Source organism: Athene cunicularia (assembly GCF_003259725.1).
Source record: "Athene cunicularia isolate RWA chromosome 3 unlocalized genomic scaffold, athCun1 chr3_part1, whole genome shotgun sequence".
Lineage (NCBI taxonomy): Eukaryota > Metazoa > Chordata > Aves > Strigiformes > Strigidae > Athene > Athene cunicularia.
This window is the reverse complement of record NW_020799097.1, coordinates 84,359,195-84,381,465: the sequence shown is the minus strand read 5'-3', so window position 1 is coordinate 84,381,465 and position 22,271 is coordinate 84,359,195. Positions and strand designations below refer to the sequence as shown.

Sequence of the window (22,271 nt, the reverse complement as noted above, 5' to 3'; positions counted from 1 at the left end):
AGGAAACGAGGCCTTTTTTTTTTTTTTCTTAATCCATTCATTCATTTGCTAATTTTTGTAGTCATTCTTAACAGTCTTGCTCAAGATCAAATACTTTGTTCAGAATCTCAGTTGCCGATTCAGTTGCAGTTTACTTTGTACAGTGCTTATTAACTACTGTTGCTTAGTGATTATTAACTGTTGTCTAAACATATTTTAGCTTTCAGACAATATTGAAGAAGTAAATATGTAAAAAAAGTCATTAATGAACTTAATGCAGATACAGTAAGAGCAATTACTTATGGTATTTTGTCCATCTGAACCTGAAGCATTCTCTGCAGTGTATTAGTAGTCATGGAATTAATAAAGTAGTAAAAATTAAACACATTAGCTAGTACTTTTCGACTTAAAAGAAACAATCATTTATCTCAGACTAACTTTAGTACTATCAAGCTGTCCTTTGCATCAAATATACATTGAGTCGAAAAAAAAGTTCTCAAGGCAAAGGTAGCAATGTTCAGATAAAGTTATGCTCGAACACAGCTTGTGTGTTCCTTACAATTACTATGGAGACCTAAGAACAGACACAGAAATACATTTTGCCAGTTCAGTTAACACATTTTACCAAATGCAAGCTGTAAAAAAGTTCAATATTCAATGCATAGAGAAATAGCTTCACTGTGAACAGCTTTGAAAAAAATCTGTATCAACAATAAATGGGTTATATATTTAAAGAACTCACTGGGCAATATATTTAGAGCAGACTTAAGTCACTGAAGTTTTGTACCTGAACAGATAGGGCTTACAATAAAATTGAATGGTCATTACACATCAGAACCACCCATACCTCATCAAACATAAAACCCAGGCAAAGTTAAAAAAAGGACAATATAAGGGAAGCGATGAGGTAAACCCTATCCGAAGAAAGTGTGTCAATACTTGAGAATGTCACTCATTTCCTTGAGATAACACCACACCATATTGCATTGCCTGACAGATGGAGTCACCATGGTACTGTAGTTCCAGACAGGGTTGAAGCTATTTTACATGGGAGAACATTTGAAAGCCACCACTTACCAAGTAGTAGTCTGCCCCTTGTTAAGGGAATCTGATATTTCTCTTTCACCTACTTTCAGGTAGAAGCCAGTTGTCACTACAGTGGGAGCATTCCAGCTTTGAAGTCCTCCTTTGCGGCCTGGGGAGGTCGGTGCCAAATCTGCCCCTGCCTTGCTGCCCTCTGACCCTACCTGCGCCTGCGCTGATGTCAAAGCGAGATGTTTGTTGATTCAGTGCAAGATGAAGGTTATATTTTTGTTTAGATATAGCAAAATACCTCTTTAACACTGGACTCCACAAAATTTTAATGACTTTTCTTTGGAGTCAGAGATAGTTTGCCAACACCCTATCTGCACTACACATACATGGAATTAATTCAAATTAAAATAACACTGTGCCTATATGCATGAACTTGACTGTATAATGTTAATCCCTGAATCTATTCGTTAACAGCAAAATTACAACCACAGCCATATTTAATGCACAGGCTAAATTCTAAACAACTTCAACTGCAAGATTTTGAGCTACAATTTTTCATCTTTTGTTTATAAATAAAATGCAACAACAGCCTTTTTCCTCAGACACCATTAATAACCTCATATTCATAATTTACATAAAGTAATAACTTCAACAGGTAAATATGGTTGCAAATAATCTGAAATAATTAAATGATTAATGATTTCATAATTATTAAATAATCAGCTGGTTTCTATTACAGGGATTTAAATGCAATAGTAAAGCAATTTCTCTTGGTTTCCTTTATATGACATGAAAATAGTAAAAAATAAATGTCTCGTATCTCTTTTTTTCCCTAAAAGGTTAAGCTCCCATTTTTTTATATTTTAAAAAACTTTTCTTTCTAGAAATCCCAGATCATGAAATTCCTGAAACTTATTCTTACTTTTCTTTAAGTGTTAGTTTGATGAAGGATGGGAGGCATACTATGTTTTGAATTAGAGAAGAGCTGAAGCTAAATTTCAACCTTAGATAAAATCAGTATTCTGTGAATCATGCCAAAACCCTTTAGCAAATAAGATGACTATAAACTCATAAGTTATTGTTTAGGAGCTTAAAATGACTTATTAAATCCCAGTAAGGGATAAAAAGACTATGTTCTTTTCTTAGAAAAGATTACACAATTAACTAAAAGAATGGGAATATGAAATTAAGTTTGGAAGTGTCAGGTATGCTAGCCTTCTGTGGATATTTTGCGATACTTTTTCTGATATGGCTCAGACTGGGTCTTCTGCTCAGCTTCCAAATACATGTTCTCCACCTCCACATCATTTGCTACCTCCTCCCATTCCCATGAAGATGAAACACTATGATCTTATCACCTCTTGTATGACATTATAGATCTTCATCCCAATCCTATGACCAAGACACAAGTAACACTGTGCATCAAAACCACCTCTGTAGCAAGTGTAAGCTATTAACTGCAGAATTAAAAGTCCCAGTATAGTTTCCATTCATACTGTCTCCAGGTTCATATTCAAGGATCACCTCCTCCAAGCTCAGGAGTGATGCATCCTGACAAAGAGGAAGTCAGGCAAGACCACCAGGAGGCCTGCATGGATGAACAAGGAGCTCCTGGACAAGCTCAGACATAAAAAGGAAGCCTACAGAGGGTGGAAGCAAAGACTAGTAGCCTGGGAGGAATACAGAGAAACTGTCCAAGCATCCAGGGATCAGGTTAGGAAGATCAAAGCCCTGATAGAATTAAACCTGGCCAGGGACATCAAGGGCAACAAAAAAAGCTTTTGCAGGTACTTTGGTGATAAAAGGAAGAATAGTGAAAATGTCAGCCCTCTCTAAGGAAAAGAGAGACTTGGTCACCTGGGATATGGAGAAGGCCAAGGCACTCAATGCCTTTTCTGCCTCAGTGTTCACTGGCAAGGGCTTCAGCCACACTTCCTGAGATGCAGAAAGTGAAGGCAGGGACTGGGAGAAAGAACCACCGCCCACTGTAGGAGAAGATCAGGTTCGAGACCATCTAAGGGACCTGATGGTGCACATGTCCAGGGTACCTGATGAGATACATCTGCAGGTCCTGAGGGAACTGGCACAAGAAGTGGCTAAGCCACTAGCCATCATATTTGAAAAGTCATGGCAGTCCAGTGAAGTTCCCACTGACTAGAAAAAGGGTACCATAACCCCCATTTTTAAAAAGGGAGATAAAGAAGATCCAGGGAACTACAGGCCAGTCAGTCTCACCTCTGGTTCTAGCAAGATCATGGGGCAGATCCTCCTGGAAAATATGCTAGATCAAATGGAAAATGAGGTGGTGATTGGTGACAGCAAACATGGCTTCACTAAGGGCAAATCGTGCCTGACAAATTGGTGGCCTTCTGTGACAGTGTAACAACGCTGGTAGACAAGGGAAGAGCAACTGACATCACCTACCTGGACTTGTGCAAAGCTTTTGATACTGTCCCACATGACATCCTTGTCTCTAAATTGGAGAGACATTTGAGAGATAGACTGCTCAGTGGATAAGGAATTGGCTGGGTGGTCACATCAACAGCTCCATGTCCAAGTGGAGACCAGTGATGAGTGGCATTCTTCAGGGGTCAGCGCTGTTTAACATCTTTGTTGGTGACATGGACAGTGGGATTGAGTGCATCCTCAGCAAATTCACCAATGACACCAAGCTGTGTGGTGCAGCTGGCACACTGGAGGGAAGGGATGTGCCATCCAGAGGGACCCTGACAGGCTTCAGAGGTGGGACTGTGCAAACATCATGAAGTTTAATAAGCCCAAGTGAAAGGTCCTGCAGATTTGTCGAGGCAATACCATGCATAAATATATTCTGGGTGACGAATGGATTGAGAGCAGCCCTGCAGAGAAGGGCTTGGGAGTAGGAGTGGATAGAGAACTGACTATGACCCAGCAATGTGCGCTTACAGCCCAGAAACCAACTGTGTTCTGGGCTGCATCAAGAGAAGTGTGGGCAGCAGGTCAAGGGAAGGGATCCTCTCCCTCTACTTCGTTCTGATGAGATCCCACCTGCAATACCGTGTCCAGCTCGGGGTCCCCAGCATAAGAACATGTACCTGTTGGAGCAAGTCTAGAGGAGGCCACAAAGATGATCAGGAGGCTGGAGCACATGAGGACAGGCTAAGAGAGTTGGGGTTGTTCAGCCTGGAGAAGGCTCTAAGCAGACCTTATACCAGTCTTCCAGTATTTAACAGGGGCCTACAGGAAAGATGGGGAGAGACTTTTTATCAGGGAGTATAGTCATAGGATGAGTATTTAGACTGACAGAGAGTAGATTTAGATTAGATAGAAGGAAGAAATTTTTTACTGTGGGGGTGATGAGACACTAGAACAGGTTGCCCAGAGAGGCTGTGGCTGCCCCCTCCCTGGCAGTGTTCAGGCCAGGTTAGATGAGGCTTTGAGCAACCTGGTCTGGTGGAAGGTGTCCCTGCCCATGGCAGGGGGGTTGGAACTACATGATCTTTAAGGTCACTTCCAATCCAAACTATTTTATGATTCTTATGATTTACTGCAACTGTATTTACTTAAATGCAAGGTGGAGGGAGAAAGGAAGCCTACTCCCACCAAAAATCATTCTACAACATTATTTGATATAAAGAAACACTGTAAATTATTAAGTATTATATATAATATTCATATAATACTTTCATATAATAACCCCACTCTGTACTAGTCCAACACAGCGACAGGTTCTCTCTTGGCCTGGAGAGGTGTCTGTGTGTATGTATTACTACTCATTCCATATGACAGCAACTGCTACAGACCTTGGCCTTCAGTACTGATATCTGAACTATGTCTGTCATGACCTGGACCATGAATCAGTTTTGATGGAACAGGTTGCCTATTTTAAAAGAAAGCACATTTGGTCTTTCTATTACAGTTACCTTGTATTTCAGTGCAACCTTTTTTCTTATCAAGCAGAGACTAAAAATAAGGGTCTACACTCTTCTGAAATGTAGATTTGCCTTACACTTGATTGCCTGAGGAATTATTGAATGTTGAAAGCATGTTTAGTACCATCCACAGACAAATACATGTAAATTCAGAGTCAATGAATTCGCATTATACTTTTTTTCCCCATCCAATCTGCTTAGAAGACAAACCTTTTAAAGAGCAACAGAGCAAGTAATAAAATCCTTAAGAACTAGCAATACTATGAGCGTGCTTTTGTTTTTGCTTAATTATTGAGGGGAGGGAGATGGATAAATGGAAGAGAGAAACAGGAGAAAACTATTGCAGTCACAGACATACTGAAAAAACCTCACACATGCACACATGGCTGCATTGCACTACAGCAGAGCTTGCAATGTTTCACTGTTTATAACCTCACATTTATCTTTAAAGATGCATTTTCTACCCTCCTTATGCTGCATTTGCAAGAGCCCAGGAGCACAGCTGTCAGTGAGCACAAGTTGAGACTAACATTCAAAATGAGTTATACTCCAAAAGCTCCCCCGCTTCTGCTAGTCTCCTGCGATACTCTTATAACAACCAGAAGACTACAATACACTTTCACCATTAGCAGAGCAGTTGCATCAGCAAATCTTAACTTATACAGACTAGAAACAGACTTTTCTTTTTAATTTTCCTAAAATAGAGTGAACAGCTTAAGTGCAATACCAGTTCTGAACACAGTATTGAGAGTCACATCAAGGGTTAACAGTGACTCATGCATATACTGCTTACAGCTTCAAAAGCTGAAATCAGCTTGTCTTCTTTTCCCCAGTTTACTCTTTTTTTTCCACTTTAGTGAAATCAGAAATGCTCACACAGCAAAGATATTTCATAAGCTTTGAAGCCAAAAGTATCACAGGCCTTGCTCTATTTTTGGAAGATAGTACAGGAAAAAAAAAGAAAAAGGAAGAGATGGACAAAATGGTAAATTTCCATTTAGAATATTTTTTCTATTTCTATTTCTAGTCTTCTTATGTCTTTTCATTTACAAAGGATTCCAGTTACAAACGTAGTTCTATGAATTAAATAAGAAAGAGAGAACAGAAAGTAGGGAAAAAGAAAAGCTGATTTCTACAGCACTGAAAAGCTAGGAAATACTGTAATTCAGATATCTGCTGCTCCATATATTTCTAAATAATTTCTTCCTTCCAATATTTTCCTGTCTCCTTTTCTAAGTGTACTATCACCAAGGTCACAGCTAAATCAGGCCTAAATCATCTGTCAAAGCAACCGAACTGTGCAGCACCAAACATTCCCCAGAATTTCAGAAGAGGACAAACATTGTCTGAGACACAGAAATACTACAAAGATTTTCATATTTGCAGATGATCTAGTAATTGCAACTAGATGTAATTTTGTAAATACTTTACAGTACAAGTTTTACTCATTCATCGTATTCCCCCAAACTACACAGCAAAAGCTTGATGAACTATTTCCTATGAGCAAATCAGTCACACTTCATTTTCACCTTTTTGCTGTTTAATGTACTTTCCTAGGTCTAAAATATACAAGGTACTAAGTGACTACTATTTCACATATAAAGTTAATATGTCAAAGATCAAAAGCATTACATAACTTTATTTTCTTTCATTTAATAATCTTTTAAAATTTCAAGATTTTTTTTTCAGCTAACCTGTACCAGTCAGCCTAGATAAAATGTGCAATGTGACTGCTGAGAAAGAAGTTTTTCAAAGGTGCATGTGAAACCTGGGAAATGAAACAGAACTGGAAATCGGTACTTTAGCTAACTCTCCTTCTTTTCAAATAACAAGCCCAAGTCCTGTATAAATGCATATTAAATATACATTTGCACTAAAAACATAACAAATTAATTTAGTCTCTTGCTTGGCTGAAGCCTGACCTGGGAGATTACACCCAGTATTCCAGGATTAGAGACTTCATTTATTGTTCTTTTTCACCACAGAGTTTCTAATCCTCTGCTGATTTATATTGGGAAACTGTTCCAGATCTCTTATCCTGTGAGGCTGTTTTGGATGTTTCATTTTTGTTGTGTGGGTTTTTTTTGTTTGGTTGTTGTTGTTTTTTGGTGTTTTGGTTTTTTTTAAGGGATTGGATTTTCATTGACAGATACTTTCCTAAAACCATGTGACAGTTTTCTCACAGCCTGGTTATATAAAGCATGGAAAACTCAATAAATAACAGGCCTTCACACACATAGCAAAAAGGAAAAAAAAAAATTATTGAATCCTTCATTATGAATAAACACAAAGTATGTCATAAGTCTAATGTCCAGGCAACATAAATGTTAAAAATGATAAAACTGGCAAAGGTCTAGGCTTACTGTAGATATTTCTAGAATACTATCATAAAGATATTTTCATTAGTTTTGATCAGTGTAATAGCCAATATCTGCATTCACTACTTGTACACATACATATGTTTCCAAGAGAAAAGAATCCCAGAAGTTATACATAGATTTCTTTATCTATATTTTATATTATTATATTATGGATGATATTGATTTATTCTTATATATATATGTGTATCTTGTATTTTAATATTTAGAACACTATTAAAGGTAAAGGTGTATAGAAACATCCAAGAGGATTGTCCTTTCTTCCCTGATGTTCTGTCTCCAGATTTCCTGGCTCTGTTCACATGGATGCCATGAACTGAACCCACATATCATCTTAAATTCAGAAGTCAAAAGCAGAAAGTTTGTCTAAAGAAAAGAATTAGGAAAAGACATATATGAACACTATCTCCTGCTGTGGCCCCAGTTTTCTATGCCTGTCTACACACAGTTCAATGTAATTTCAAAGTCAGAAATATGTATCTACTAAGTTCCACTGCAGAATGTATTGATTGATGATTACATTCGTAGACTCTTCAAACAACTAGAATAAAACTACCAATAATTAATTTCACATCTGTCAGTCTATATCTGATTATCACACTAAACACAATGCTTTACTTTTGCCAAGCTGTCTGAATCTTCTGGCATCTCAATGTCCCTCCCTTTGCATTGTCCAGACTTTTAGTACCCTCTTGACTGTTAAAAATTTTCCATGAAAATTCTTGACTAGCTCCAAGTTGGAACCACAACGTATCAAAACCTGCCCAACTCAAGTCATTTTTTCCCCCTTCTTTTAGCCCCACAGTTATCACTAATCATTTAAACAGATTCCAGATTGTGCAAGAGGGCTTGAATGACCGTATAATTGAGATTTCAGCTGACTCAGAAAAAGCAACCCATTAAGCAGAAAGAGAATCACATAATGCTAACAGCTTCAACTGTTTGAGACATCCCCAAAAAAGCCAGGGAACACACATGTGTGAGCTCCCTTTTGGAAGCAAGGGCACAAGCTGTCACTTGGAAGAGAATCCTGCTGCTGCCCCTGGGGCCATCACAGCACACAGGGCAAAAATGACACCTCATACAAATGCCACAGAAATTCTCCCAGGATGCCCTGACAAAGAAAGCAGAAGTCTGGCAAAAACCTGAAAATGGGATTCCCCAAAAAAAGATGACAAGGAAAGATCCCAGATTTGATGAAGCAAAAAGCCACTCCAGAAAGGATGTTACAGAAAACCAGTTTTCAGAAAAACCCATCTCGGTCTTTATCCATAGTGTCCCATGATAGAAACAAACAGCTGTATTTTAAAACAGCTTGCTTCACTTGTGCTGGCTAGAGGATATGGCAATAACAGCAATTTCAGCGTAACCTCAATGGTCTGTTAAAAGATTACTTAACCATATGTCATACTTGCACAAAAACATGCTGAAAAAACCTGAAGCAGTCAGGTCAAAAACTGATTAATTCAAACCTTGGCCCTGATGAATGAACTCATGATGTCAGCCCAGTTCCTAATTTTGAAATTTGTATTATAATGCAGAAACACAACAATTTACTGAAAATTTCACTTGGTGATGAAAAGGTCAAGTCCTGCAAATGCAAACGTCAGGACAAAGGTCAAGACCCAGCTGTACTCTTGCATTAATTGTGCAATAAATTTCCACAGCCTGAGCAAGCCTACCACAACACTAGGTGGAAGTAGACCAAAATGAAGCTGTTCCTCCTTGGTGGAAATAACATGACAGTGTTCCTTATCAAAACCATTAAGTAATTTTCTTTTTCAGGCAAGTGATTTGCACTGTTGTCATTTTGTACGGAAACACAGATGAACTCGTTCCTGTAATTCTTGATTTGTCTAGAAAGCAGCTGTACATAAAAAGCTACCATTGCTGTCTTATTGATCTTTGCTAAAACCATGCTGCATTTTGTTCCATTCTTTACTCTTTTATCATATACCAAATAACTAATTACATCTTATAATTTTCTCCTTCAACATTTGTTCCAAAACCTTGCTTGTTGCTGTAGTCAAAATAAGATGACTAAAATTGACTGGGTCGTTTACAATAACAACAATATAACACTTCTAAAAAGTGGATATTCTAACTTTGCTATCACCAGAGCTTCAAAATATATTAAAATGTTTGTGATGCCCTGTGACAGTGTTTTTAGAATTCTTGTAGATTAGCAAGTCTTAAGTATTCTGTCTTCCTATCTTGAGCATTAAACTCCTTGACATTTTGCTTCTAGAGTGACTAAGATTTTACACCTTTCCCCCACACTGAATTTTCTGATATGACATATATATAACAGACTAAGCTGAGACAAAGTATTAAACTATGTGTTTATCCCTACATTTCACTATATATATTTTATATGATATATTCTTACCTCTGACTATATATATGTCACTAAATATCTTTTAGAAGCTGAAGTTTTTACATTCCCAGCTATAATACAACAATACACAGCACAAAATAACTTTCTAAAATTACAAACAAGATGCACTCTCCCACAACATTACATGGCATGTCTTCTTTCACTTTGATTTCTCTTCAGGTTATAACACAGTATTATTGCAGATTACAGAAGTATATTACTAAAGCTTTCCTAATTATAGTAGATTATCATAAAAGGGAATCTATATGTATCTGTCTACCAAATCTTTTAGGCACCATATGCATCTTTGGCAACTTTCATATTGTGTTTTCCAGGTGCTTATGTTCCTCTCAGCAAGTATTTAATTCTGTCCATCTTTACCCTTTTAGTTTCTGTGGTGATTTGTGATGTGAAGGCCGTATTCCGTGCCAGGTTCTCACAGACTGCTTGAAAAGCCACAAAGCTTTCTGTCTAGCTCTTTAAAGAAGATCATCTGATGTCTTTTCGGGCAACTATTTCTAACAGTGTCTTTTTGTCAGTCCAAACTGATACACACTGTTCTCTACAATGCAACTTTGTAAAACTTCTTTATTCCAATAGTTGTACATTTAATTTGACATTCAATGCAGTCTAGCCCATCTCTACCTTAGAAGTAAATCCAAGTATTTCCTCAAGCAGCCACAGCTCACAAAACACAACCAAACTGAACTAGCAAGCTTCTGAAGCGGGACACAAATAAATTTATTTCAACCTACTTATTACAGTTCCAGCATGTCTTAGCTTTCTTCCCTCTACAGGATCTGTGCACTCAAGGTCTGACAATCTCCTCCAACTTTAATAACTGTTGATTTTTAATATTAATCACAAAGCAAAAAAGCTTTTCTTTGTATCCATAAATAAAAACTAGTGAGATGAAGAGGAAAAGCAGAAAATTAGAACTACATTCCATATAAAAGAAAAAAATATATCTGCATGCCTAAATATTTATGCAGATATGTTCTTCTAGACTTCATCTGAATAAAGCCTAAGCATGTCTCCCTTGCTGTAACTGGACCTTCACGTTCTTTCATTGATATAATCAAATATTTCCCTCAACTATTTCTCAGCATGCTGTATTGACTCTTTGCATGACAAAATAGTGTTTAGACACCCTGCATTATGAAGGCAATGTTTTTGTTTTGGTTTTCTGATTTCATTTTTTAGTGAAAACCACCCTTTCTTCCATGACTGTTAGTGGATGTTAATGTAGTTAATTATAGACTTACTGCAGCATTGATTTCTTTTGCACAGTAATTTTTTCCTTATCAGTGCAAGGAAGAGAAAAAGGTATGAGTTATTTTTCCCTTGGTACTACCTATTATGCACCTTCAAGGGACATCTGAGCTAGATCTTAACATCAAATAAACTCTAGAATGAAAGCTGCCTCCTGTAATTAGCTCCATAGTAAAGTTATCTATGCTTCCTCCTGATTGAAATTCACACCAGGTTCAGAGCTCTGGCACTCCTGATAAATTTCATACACATTCTGAGACCAAACAATTCAAACTTGTACTAACAAATAAGAATGCCTTAATGATAAATGTCATTCATGACTATGCTTATCTGCTACTATTTATCTGCATATGTCAAGACATTAAAAAGATTAAATTCCCAAGTGTTTTTTAACTTCTTATTTATCTATTTCCACTTAATATATATAAAATTAGGATTTACTTTTACAACTGTGTGTATGTGTGTGTAAACACCATCAATCTCAAACCCACTTTTTCTCATTGTTGCAACACTGTTAACTGACTTAATGGGTTCTATCACCTATGCATCTACGGATGAAAGAAGTCATGCTCTGCATTTATTTGAGAATAAAGCAAGGTTCATCAGAAAACATAATCCACTTGCTATTCATGTGGAGGATTCCTACTGAATGTGAAGGAAACTTATTCTGGACAGCAGCAATACGGAAATAAAATGAGGAATAGTCGCCTCGTACTCAAGGTAACACAGACCATCTCGATGTCCCTAACCTCCTTTACAGGAACTTCAACATAAGAATGAAGGAAGTTGCTGCTGCTTAAAGGAAATAATAGTGTAAACCAGCTTCTGAATCCACTTTGCTGCCTTTTTTAAAGCACTTAATGAAATACAACTGGCTTTCTATTATCATATGAAGAGGCAAGAATGAGGTGACACAATGCAAAGCCCTCACATCCTTGTGTCACCTTCCTTTCACAGCTTCTCACTGCTTCTGTCCTGTTCCCCTTGTATCAACTCACCTCATCCCCCACAAAGTTAAACTGTATGCATAAAAGTAAGTTTCCAGAAACTGATGTATTCCACCTAGCTGCTACAGAATGAATTTTTTAAATGTACCTAAAAATAATCAAAGCCACAGTCACATAAACACCTACACACATACATTACGTCACCACTATTCCTTATGTAAGTTAAAATTTTGGCAGAAGTTTATAAGGAATACACTAGGCCATATCCTGAGCTTGGTTAAACTACAGCACAAAATTACCTTAGCTAATTAGTATTTTTGTATTTTCTATCATCATGATTCATATTAGAACTTAATCCCTCATATACAGGCAGCCTAAAATGTTGCTAGAGATGCTTTTTAATTCCAAGTTTATTTTTCTTTAGACATCACAGCATGGAGAAAAAGATGAGGCCTGCTTCAAGGAATAGAGCTTTTTCTGCAAAGGGGCCTATGCACAGTTTAAAAAAAAAGAAAAAAAAACCCAACAGACTAACCGCTCCCTCAAACTGCTAAATAATATATATTTTTTAAAAAAATAATAAAGCACATACAAGAAATATATTCAAAACTAAATTCCATATAAGTATTCCCACTGGAATAATCCACTGCTCTTTTCACAGAGATTAAATCACTGAAACACTCAATGTCCTTTAATGATCAGTTCTAGCCATATCACATGTGTGACGGATATTATACTGGTACTATGCATCGGACCCAGAGGCGCTGGACCTCCAGCTATAAACTGCCCCTTTTCCTTTTCCCCTTTGAACCCCAAAAGAGATCAGCAGGCAACCAAGACAACAGACTTCTACTCCAGACATGAGTCAGGCTGCCAGTCAGACCTCAGAATGGGGTTGCTGGTCAGAAGGAAGTTGTCCAAGAGATGCAGCCACTCAACCCCATGACCAAAACCTGCCACTCTCAATGAAGTTCTGGATAAGGATCAAAGTATTAATCATGAGACCCCATCAAAACAAGCTTGTGGCAGCACTACATTCCACTGACATTACTCATGTTCCTCTGATTCCCATATTTCAGTGCTGACATGGTAACATTGAAGCAACTTATCAGTGTTCAGCAGTCTTTCAAAAACATATTGCAGTCTATTTCCAGACACATTTTACTGTAGTTGGAGTTCAGTATTGCAGCCCTCCCCCCCTCTAGGTTTGGGCTTACTAAGCAAAAATGAGGAGGATCTTTCCATTCAGATGCTTACTAGCAATGCTCTGAGGACTGTATGTTCACATGAAGGGGTGATGTCAGGCAGCTCCCTTAGTTACAGTAGGCTGCACTGTCCTTCTATCTGACAAAAGTAACATTTGTATTACTGCTAGCAAACATCAGAGAAACAGTAAACCGTCAGTAGTCTTAAATAACAGTTGCAGGGTAAACATTCTTATCAGGAGGCCAGTAGACACAGATGCATTTTGTGTGCATCATCACATGAATCAGAATGAAAAAAACCCACAACAACTTGAAAAAGTATCTGAAAAGATCTACTTTATGTCTCGGAAACAAACTTTCATCCTGCTTTTTCAAGTTTTCACATACTTATCTATAGTAAGACCTTTGTATATCTTTGCGATGCTGCACTGGAACTGCAAGTGCAGTTGACCTTAGCACAGTGAGATGAAGTGGCCTTTGTGAAAAGCAGGCCATGGAACTCAAAAGCAGCCGTGAGCACACAAGCATGGGACTGACTCAGGTCAGTTTTTTTGTTTGTCTCCTCTTTATAGCTAGAGCAGGACAAATATAAATCTCTGAAGAGAAATTTAAAGGTAAATGATCTGTTTGAAAGAGATATATACAGCATGGGTGTTACAGACAGAAAACAGAGATGAGAAAGGGCATGGTTTTGTCTGGGTCGAGTTTAATTACCATCTGGGGCAGCTGATGAGTCTCTTAGTTTATGTAACAGACGCCCTTAGTAGCTCTTCTGCAATCACTGCACCTCACATTAATGAGAAAATAAACTCATTTTCATTAAATCAATCTATTAGCTCTTCCATTTCAGTTATGTTAATGTTTGGAAACATCAATTTCATTTTCCCACCAAGATACTCTTAATGTTAGTGCAAATCACTCATTGACACATACCAAAGTGAGAGTGCCAACTCTATTCATTCCAGGTTCAGGTCTTGTCCTCCTGGGACCACTACATAAAAGCCATGGCTCCACTGTGCATCAAGTAATCTAGAACTTGTAATTACTGTCACTGCAATTACAAATACAGCTGTCCTCATCATAAAAGAAACAGGTCCAATGCCTGAATTACAAAATGCCCACAAATTTGTCCACACCACCTCCTTAGCCAATGTATCAGATTTGAAATACCATACTTATTTCTTATATAAAGCAACATTAAAATATGCAAGTTATCTACTATCCCAGTTGTTGGCGTCCATCTACATTTTACATTAAAGCAGCCTTAGAAGTGTTCATTTAGATAATTGTGAAAACCAAACAGCACACAGCCAAACCACAACACAGTGCAAAAACTAGGCCAGTCATCTGCATAGAAACTGCTGTCATTAAAATATATGACTGAAAGTGTTGTGGAATATTTTACTTGATTCTAGTTAGAAATGCAGAACTACACTGCAGTCACTGCACAGCAAGATGGGATTTAATGCTCTGGGCAAGAAGCTGGGTTTTTTTTCTGTTTCTTTGTTGGTTTTTTTTTGCTTGTTTGTTTGGTTGTTTTTTTTTGTTTTTTTTTTTTTTTTTTAAGAGAAATGAGCCACTATAAAGAATGTTATTTCTATAAATATAAGAGCCTGATGGTAATCCCCAAATTGATGCATCTCATGCATGCAATTAAAATACAACATTTTTCAAAATCAGTATTCAAATTACAAGGAAAATATTTCTGTAATTGTTGCTGTGCAGATTGGTTTAAATAAAGAGAGTTTTCTGCTCTTACAGCAATGACAGCCAGTCTGTGGGAATACTAATGCTAAGTTTAATCTCCCTTTTTTGTGTACAATAGTTGTTATTTTTATATTATTAATAATTTTCATCTTGTAAATATATGTTTAAAAAATAAGAATGATCAAAAAGAGATGAAGTGTAATCATGTCATTTGTAGTTCCCTCATTTCAAGCTTTTCTGCATGAACTGAAAGGTATATAATTGTCCTCTGCCTGTAAAGACAGCTGGTATGTACATGCAAATAAGGGTCACCAAAATTTCCATAAGAGACAGAACTACTGTTGCATTGGACATTGGTCCCTTCACATAATAGTCTAAAGTGTTGATGGGGAAACACAACAAAACTTATTAATAAGTAAATCAAAACCTTGTGAAGAAATGTGAAAAAGTGTTTCCTGGAAAACAGGTCTCTAAAAAGTAATTCCATGTTCTTGAAGTTTGCCACATAACATTTATTTCTATCATAGTGCCACCACAGAAGCAAGTCTAATTATTGATGATGCAATTTAAAGCTTTGCTGAGTTGTTTATAAGCTGTCAAATGTCCATAGGAAAAAAAAAAAAAAAAGGTGGTGTGCTTTTTATATGCTATAAGCCTGAAAGTACTGATCACCTCAAATTTTAAAAATTCAGGTAGGGATGTCTGAAATTAAATCTAAGGTGGAAGGGATTTAAAAAGCACAAAAAGATTCAGCTCAGTTCATAGGGGGCTGCTTTCCTTCAGAGAAGGGTGGCTTTTTTTGGGTTAAAAATTTGAATTCTAATTTTCAAGACTGAAATTGGGGATTTCTGTTTGACACTGCTGAAGAATCAAGGTATTTTTCTGATTTGAATCTGGAGAATAATGCTAGTGCTTTACATGATTATTTCAAACTCCTGGAGTCCGCTGTTGTGCAGAAAAGTCATTAATTTTAATTTCTGTTTCCAGATAGGTTTATTCACCAGTATTACTGTGATGTCAAGCAGAATAGAATATGCACAGTGATTACAAGTTATATAATTTTTAAAAACTACAGTACAAAAGTCTTTATGTAAAACAGTTGTTGATGGCTTAACTGTCTTCTCACATGTGATTTTTAAATCACGTCATTGTTCCTATCATAAGCCATACTATTTTGTTTAGTTTTCATAAAAGCACAAATATCTTACGTACCTATGTGCTTACTGTGCTCATGCATCTAGAACAGACTTCCATTCAAAACAAACCTGATTATAGATTCAACTGTTTCAATCTTGTAACAGATGCTCATAGAGCATGTTCTCTATTCTTTTGGTTCTACAGTTTTCTTAAGTGAAAAATAAATGGAATATGTTGCTGAGTTTCCTCTGCATACATACCTCCTATGTAGCAGAGGCCTTCTCTGTTTGTGAATACAGTAGCTTTATATAGAAAATGTAAGTTGAGGGTGGGAGTGGAAAGAGAAAGGGGACTAAAACCTCAAAGTGCAGGAAAATATAACCATCCATTCACACCATTTGTAAACTCTATATTTCTATATCTTTGTGAGAGGATGCAAGCTGCCTAACAGGCAAAGTAAAAGAATGCTTTCCTGAATTAATTACCTTACACAGCCTGAGCAGCAGCCTGTCACAGCTATCCAATTGTATTACCCACAGTTTCCCTTCTCCATTTTATACTGCCTTTTCAAGTCATTAACATTTTTTTCTTCTCCTCTTTCTCCCTTCTGAAGAGGAAATTGGTTCCTTTCTGTAGTGCTGTCCATCTGTGCTTGCATGGGATTTTCCTTTTCGTACTAAGCAAATCCTCATCGCAGCCTCAGTCTAACACCAGGTGCAGCTCTCAAATACTTACAGTACATCAGAACAGTGTCTAGCACAAGAAAACCCCAAACAGGATCACAGTTAGAGAAAGCTTCTCATCTGAAAGATCTATTTATGCAGAGAGCTGGTCTGCCTACAACAGTGCAGCTCTTGGCATTTTTCAACAAGAACAATTTAAGGCATCCAGCCTTTTCCTACAGGATTTAGACAAAGGAGAATAGCAGAAAGAATAACTTCAAAGAGTTATGCACTTCCTTTACTGGCAGTACTGCCAGGCTGAAACTGAATAGGAGAGGCTATGCTCGTTAATGAAATGTGACTGTGTTTGTAAGATCAGGCCTTCTATTTTAAAACTGTCAGCACAAGTAAAGACAACTTTACATGCAAAGGACTAAAGTTAAGTTTTTTTTAAATATAGTTTCAAAGACTCTCTGGGGGAAAAAACCCAAAAACCAAAAACCAACAACCTTAATACATGTCACTCACCTGAAAAGACATTGGGAAACGTCTCTGTAGAAGCCTGCACCCCTGAGGACTTTCTTGAATGAGTCAAAGGCACTCTTTCTGTTTGAAATTTCTCTCTAAACCCCTTGTGCTCCAAGTAGCCCGCAGAGCCCACCTTCTGTGTTATCTCATATCTGTGATTAGACACCTCTTCTGTCCAGTCTGCAGAACGACTAAATAAACCTGCCAAACTAGCAGACCTCTGCTTCTTGATTGAGACCTTTTCTTTTTTCTGGAAGGACTCCTGCCTCCTTGTGAAAAGTGGGCTCTGGGATGGGGAGGGAGAAGGTGAATGGTTGGGAGAACTCAATTGCCTAGTTGTAGTTTTGATGTAACAAGGATTAATTAGATAGGGCTTAAAGCATCGGGAACCAAGCATCGGACTGCCTGTTGTCCCCTCGGAGGACAAAATGCCATTTTTCATTTCCATGGATAAACCATTATGCAGGTCCTCTTGACTGGCTGACAGAGAGTGTTTCCCTTCCTGAGTCTCAGCAGCATGATCACGGCCTGCATCTGAAATACCGTCCTCTGTTACTGAGCCCTGCAAATCAACAGCCTGCACTTCAGCAATTTTAGCGTCAGCATCTGCTACTGAGGTTGGAAAAGGTTGTGTGGAGCTGTGTGTCTGAGACTCGTTTTCTACTGCAGTTCTATTTAAATCATCTTCTAGTTCACTAGCTACAGCATCCACTCCAGCAATGAGCTGTTCCTGTTCCTCTATCAATAGCTTACGTTCTTGTGTTTCAAATAAGCTGTTACCAGGAGAGCCTGTGCCGCTTACTGCTTCTTTCAGTTCACGTTCAGTTGCACAGGAAACGGGAATGTTTTCTGCAATTTCAGATATTGCTGGAAAAGCCCCCTCAGTGTCTGGGCTCCTCTCTTTGTCGGCGGTAGTTACTGAAAGAAACCGTTCAAAATCTAAGGGGGTTGCTTGCGAATTAGCCATGTGTCGGCCCATTGTTTTGGTGACAAGGTCCTCAGTTCCAATGTTAATTGCCCCCTGCTGCTGCTGCTGCAGTCTAATAGCTTGCTGGATATCAGAAAGCAAATCCTCTTGTTCTGTGGCTGAATGGAAACTGTATATATCCGTATCAGAGCCAGAGCTGGTCCTTTGTCCATCCTGTGTCTCTGCAGCAGCTGGAACAGTTTCATTTCTGATTTCAAAATGTTCAACATCTGTGTCCGAGAGACCACCTTCATCTGCAGAGATGCTTATATCTGGAGTTTTGGTAACAATTGAATGAGTACTGTCCAGCTCTCCAGCCTGCAAGGCCTGGCTTTCCAAAACATCCTCCCGTGAACTACTATTCCCATCTTTAGCCTTGGACAGATTTTTTCTGATCCTCAGATTTGAAAACACTGAGGCCCTTGAGTCTGACTTACCCTTCTTCTTACCGGATTCACTTCCTTTTGCATGCTTCCCCAGTCCCCTTCTGCTTCCCGATACCTTCTTTGTGCCATCTGTATCCTTGGGCCCGGAAGCATCCTCTCCTCCTTCGTGCACATCACCTGTATTTTTCTTTAGTTTCCCATCTTGATTCCCCATGATTTTTTGCAGTGCAACACCTTCGGCAATCAAGCCATGCTCCCAAATTTCATTCCTCTGGCCTGTCGGCGAGATCCCCTCTAGCGATCCAGGTTTGTTTTCAAGCCGTGGTGATGCAAGTGAAGCAAATGCTTGCTGTGCCTCTCTCCCATCTGCTAGAGCTGCCTTTTTGCATAATGTGCTGCTTGCACTGGGCTCCGCTGGGACATGCTCAGTACAGCACTGAGAGCTGCAGACAGCTCCTTCCAATGGCTGCTGCTCACAGAGCCGCCTGCGCTCCGGGCTTCTGCTCCACTCTTGTTTCTTTAGGAAGGATTCTGTGAAAAGTATTTCCTTTATAAAAGTCACTTCTTTTTCCACGGTTTTTATTGCCTGCATTGCAAGTTCAGCTTGTCACTAAATCTTTTATAATTTCAGAACTTCAATGTTCAAGTTCCTGGAGGGTAAAAGAACAATTTTAAAAAAAAAAAAAAAAGTTAAAACAAGGTACTTTAATTACTCTGCAGTTGTTTAAATGAATAAACCAATAACCTTGGAAAGAGAAATATTATGATTATTTAATAGTTTATAAGGTGCCTAAGCATATGCTACTTTGACATGCAGTACCTCTGGTGATTTACATGTTTACTTTTTAAGAGCCACCAAAACAGCTACATAATTTTAAAAGGAGAGTCGTTCTGAAAGTAAAGATAATAAACAAAAAGTTCTTTCCACAGTTTTAAAGAGTTTCACTCAAAATTAAATGCATTATGGTAATTACACTATAAAAAACCTCCCACAATTCATTTTCTGAGAAGGTAGGTATACTGTTATTCCCAGGAGAATCAACTCATCAATATTAAAATACACCACCATTGTTTTCCCTCATAAAAACATCTGGCATGAAACAAGATAAAATAAACAAGAAAAATAACAGTATTCAAATGTTACTAAGGAAAAGGATACAGTAAAGCATTCCTCTATTTCACCCTACATATTTAATAATTCATTCAGACACTGTCAGTTGCTGCAGGCAGTGTAAGCTTGTGCAACAGTTTCAATCAGTTGCTACTTCTCCTCCATTTTTGGTTTAGATGTATAAACATTAATATTTCGTAAATACATTTCCTGAACTTCCAGAAAGGTACTCCTTTCCACTTTTAAAATTTAGATTTAAAATAACTGGAATAGAAACAAAAAGGCATAAGAATGCCAAATTGCCAACTTGGATCAGTCCAGCAGTTCAATATCTTGGTTCAACACCAGCCAAGAAGTAATTAGATATATTTCTGCTTATGATTTATCATCTCTTAACTGCCTGGTCTATTACATTCAGTTTCTGTGAAAGATTTTATGTATCCTTCACAACTCTGAGATTCTTTATTAACAATTTCCCTTTCATCAGAGATTACACCATTCCAGGGAAATGTGTTCTATTGGTTTACCTAACTCTTCTAGTAACATTCTCTTCCTACTAGAGGTTTCACTTGCTTTCCTCTGCCTTAATACTCTCCAGCATGATCTTCTTTAATATGTGTCATTCACACTTGAAAAACTAAGCAGGCACACACTGTTTTTTTTCAAGGGATGCTAAATATTTTTACAAATCTGGGCTGTGGTCATTGTTAAATAATTGCTGTTAATTCAGTTTGGAAAGAGTAGCACTGTTAATAATACATACAAGTAAATTGTTTTGAACTATCATAATTTTTTCCTTGTGCTTCTTGGTCACTTACTGCTCTGATGTTAAGTCCTGTCCTGAGGGGCCTGTGGCTCAGGCACCAGAAGCCTTCTGTCTACAAGAACTCAAGCACTTTCAGTGGATCAGATGACTTTGTACACTCAGTGTTTCGTTTTGTTTTAAGTTTTCACCTAATGAAGCTTTTTTTTTTTTTTTTTATTTCTTCATTTTTAGCACTCAGCATTCATAAATATATTAGCAAGAGCTAGTATAGCAAAACCTGTAGGAGTAGGTTAGGCGATTTTGCTTTTTGACTCCATTCCTCTTTTTGCTTTCTGTTATCCTACTTAATTTGTAATTTGTTGCAGTATTTTACCTTTTACAGCATTATTATGTACTTACAAAAGCTTCTGAAAGCTCAGGTAATTTCAGTGCATCTGAAGATACAAAGTAAGAATTACTTAAGGTGCAGTTAGAGGGAACCATAGAAGTAGAATCTACTTTGATGGGTATTTTCACTTACTAGAACTGACAAGGATCTAACCCTTGATAACAACTGGAGTACTTGAAGCTTCCCACTCCATTTAATATTTCCTCTCCCACTAAAATCTCCCAGAGATTAACAGAATGCAGAAGTAATATAAAGATACTGTGGACTGAACGTGTAAGGGAAATGTAGAATTAGTGTGACGTTCCAAAACATGCCCTTTCCTTCCTTCTCTGTAAACTTGCATTACAAACTCAACACACTTCCATTACAACTCATGATAATTCATCAGCAGTAATTACACTGCAAATTATGCTGCAAAACTAAGCCATCGACAAAGCTGGGGTTATAAGACAGTCAAGTTAAAGACTAATCTTCATTTTTTAGTCAGAAACTAGAAACTTATAGTGGTTTAAATCATGTATCTGCACAATTTCCTAGAAGTTTTCACACAGCACATCCTGATGATTAAGTTCTTCAAAAACACATATAAATGTATAGCCATAGATATCACCTGAGTTTAGATATATTACATTAAAATTATTCTTTTTTTTTTTCAATCTGTAGTTGTAATTCTAAAAGCAAAAGAACTATAAGAAAAAAAGCCAAACTGTTTTCTAGATAGTCCCCCTGAATGTGGCATCCTAACCATCATGGATTCTGACCAGGATTTCTGATGTATATGGGAAAAGAGCATCACCAAAATGGGCATACTTATGTGAACAGAGGTATGCATGTGAACATCAAAGAATTTGCTCTGGTTATTCCACATAAGGCACAGAAAATACATTTGGTGAAAAATAAAAAGAAAAAAAGAGGAGTGTGGGGGCAGAACACAAATTACACTGAAGTGGCAGTGGTAGATAAACACTCAATCAACATATGCAGTAAAGTACAAAAGGTTTACATTAGCCAAACATAAAACCAAATGTTAATACTTTGGGGTATCTTTATTTTCAGGAGTCTTCTAGCTTCTGAAGAAAAACATATTATTAAAATTCAGCAAGAAACCAGAATATTTTGGCATCAGTATAAACTACATTTTAAAAGCTAAGAACGTGTTAAATATTCTACACCAAAAGAGAGACTTTCAACAGAAAGGAAAAAGAGAAAACAGTGGGTTTTAGGTTTTCAAGAAGGATATTTCATTTTCAAAAGTAATCACAACTCATTCTTAGCTTGGTATAAATTCTCAACAACTGAGGCTAGTCCGTGAGCCTGCCTACTTCACTTCATATTTTCCAGTGCTCAGTCAAAAATATCAAGGGCTGAGATCGCAGGCATAGGCCTGAGATCCTCCTCACCTCTCATGCTCCTCTAAAGCTTGGAAGACATGAATGGCAACACAAACTAAAGAGTCAAAACTTACAGCTCAAGATGCATTGTCCTTGTGCTCCTAGAGACTTCCACGTTAATACT

At 37.6% G+C, this 22,271-nt stretch overlaps 1 protein-coding gene across 1 annotated transcript in view; it reads right to left on the bottom strand.

Annotated features, from left to right (window-relative positions):
- Positions 1-22,271, bottom strand: part of FMN2 (formin 2) — a 177,710-nt gene that overhangs the window by 143,711 nt on the left and 11,728 nt on the right. Inside the window, exon 2 of the mRNA XM_026845620.1 lies at positions 17,139-19,141. Coding sequence (XP_026701421.1) covers positions 17,139-19,083 — 1,945 coding nt within the window. The 5' untranslated portion in view covers positions 19,084-19,141. The remainder of the gene's footprint in view (positions 1-17,138; positions 19,142-22,271) is intronic.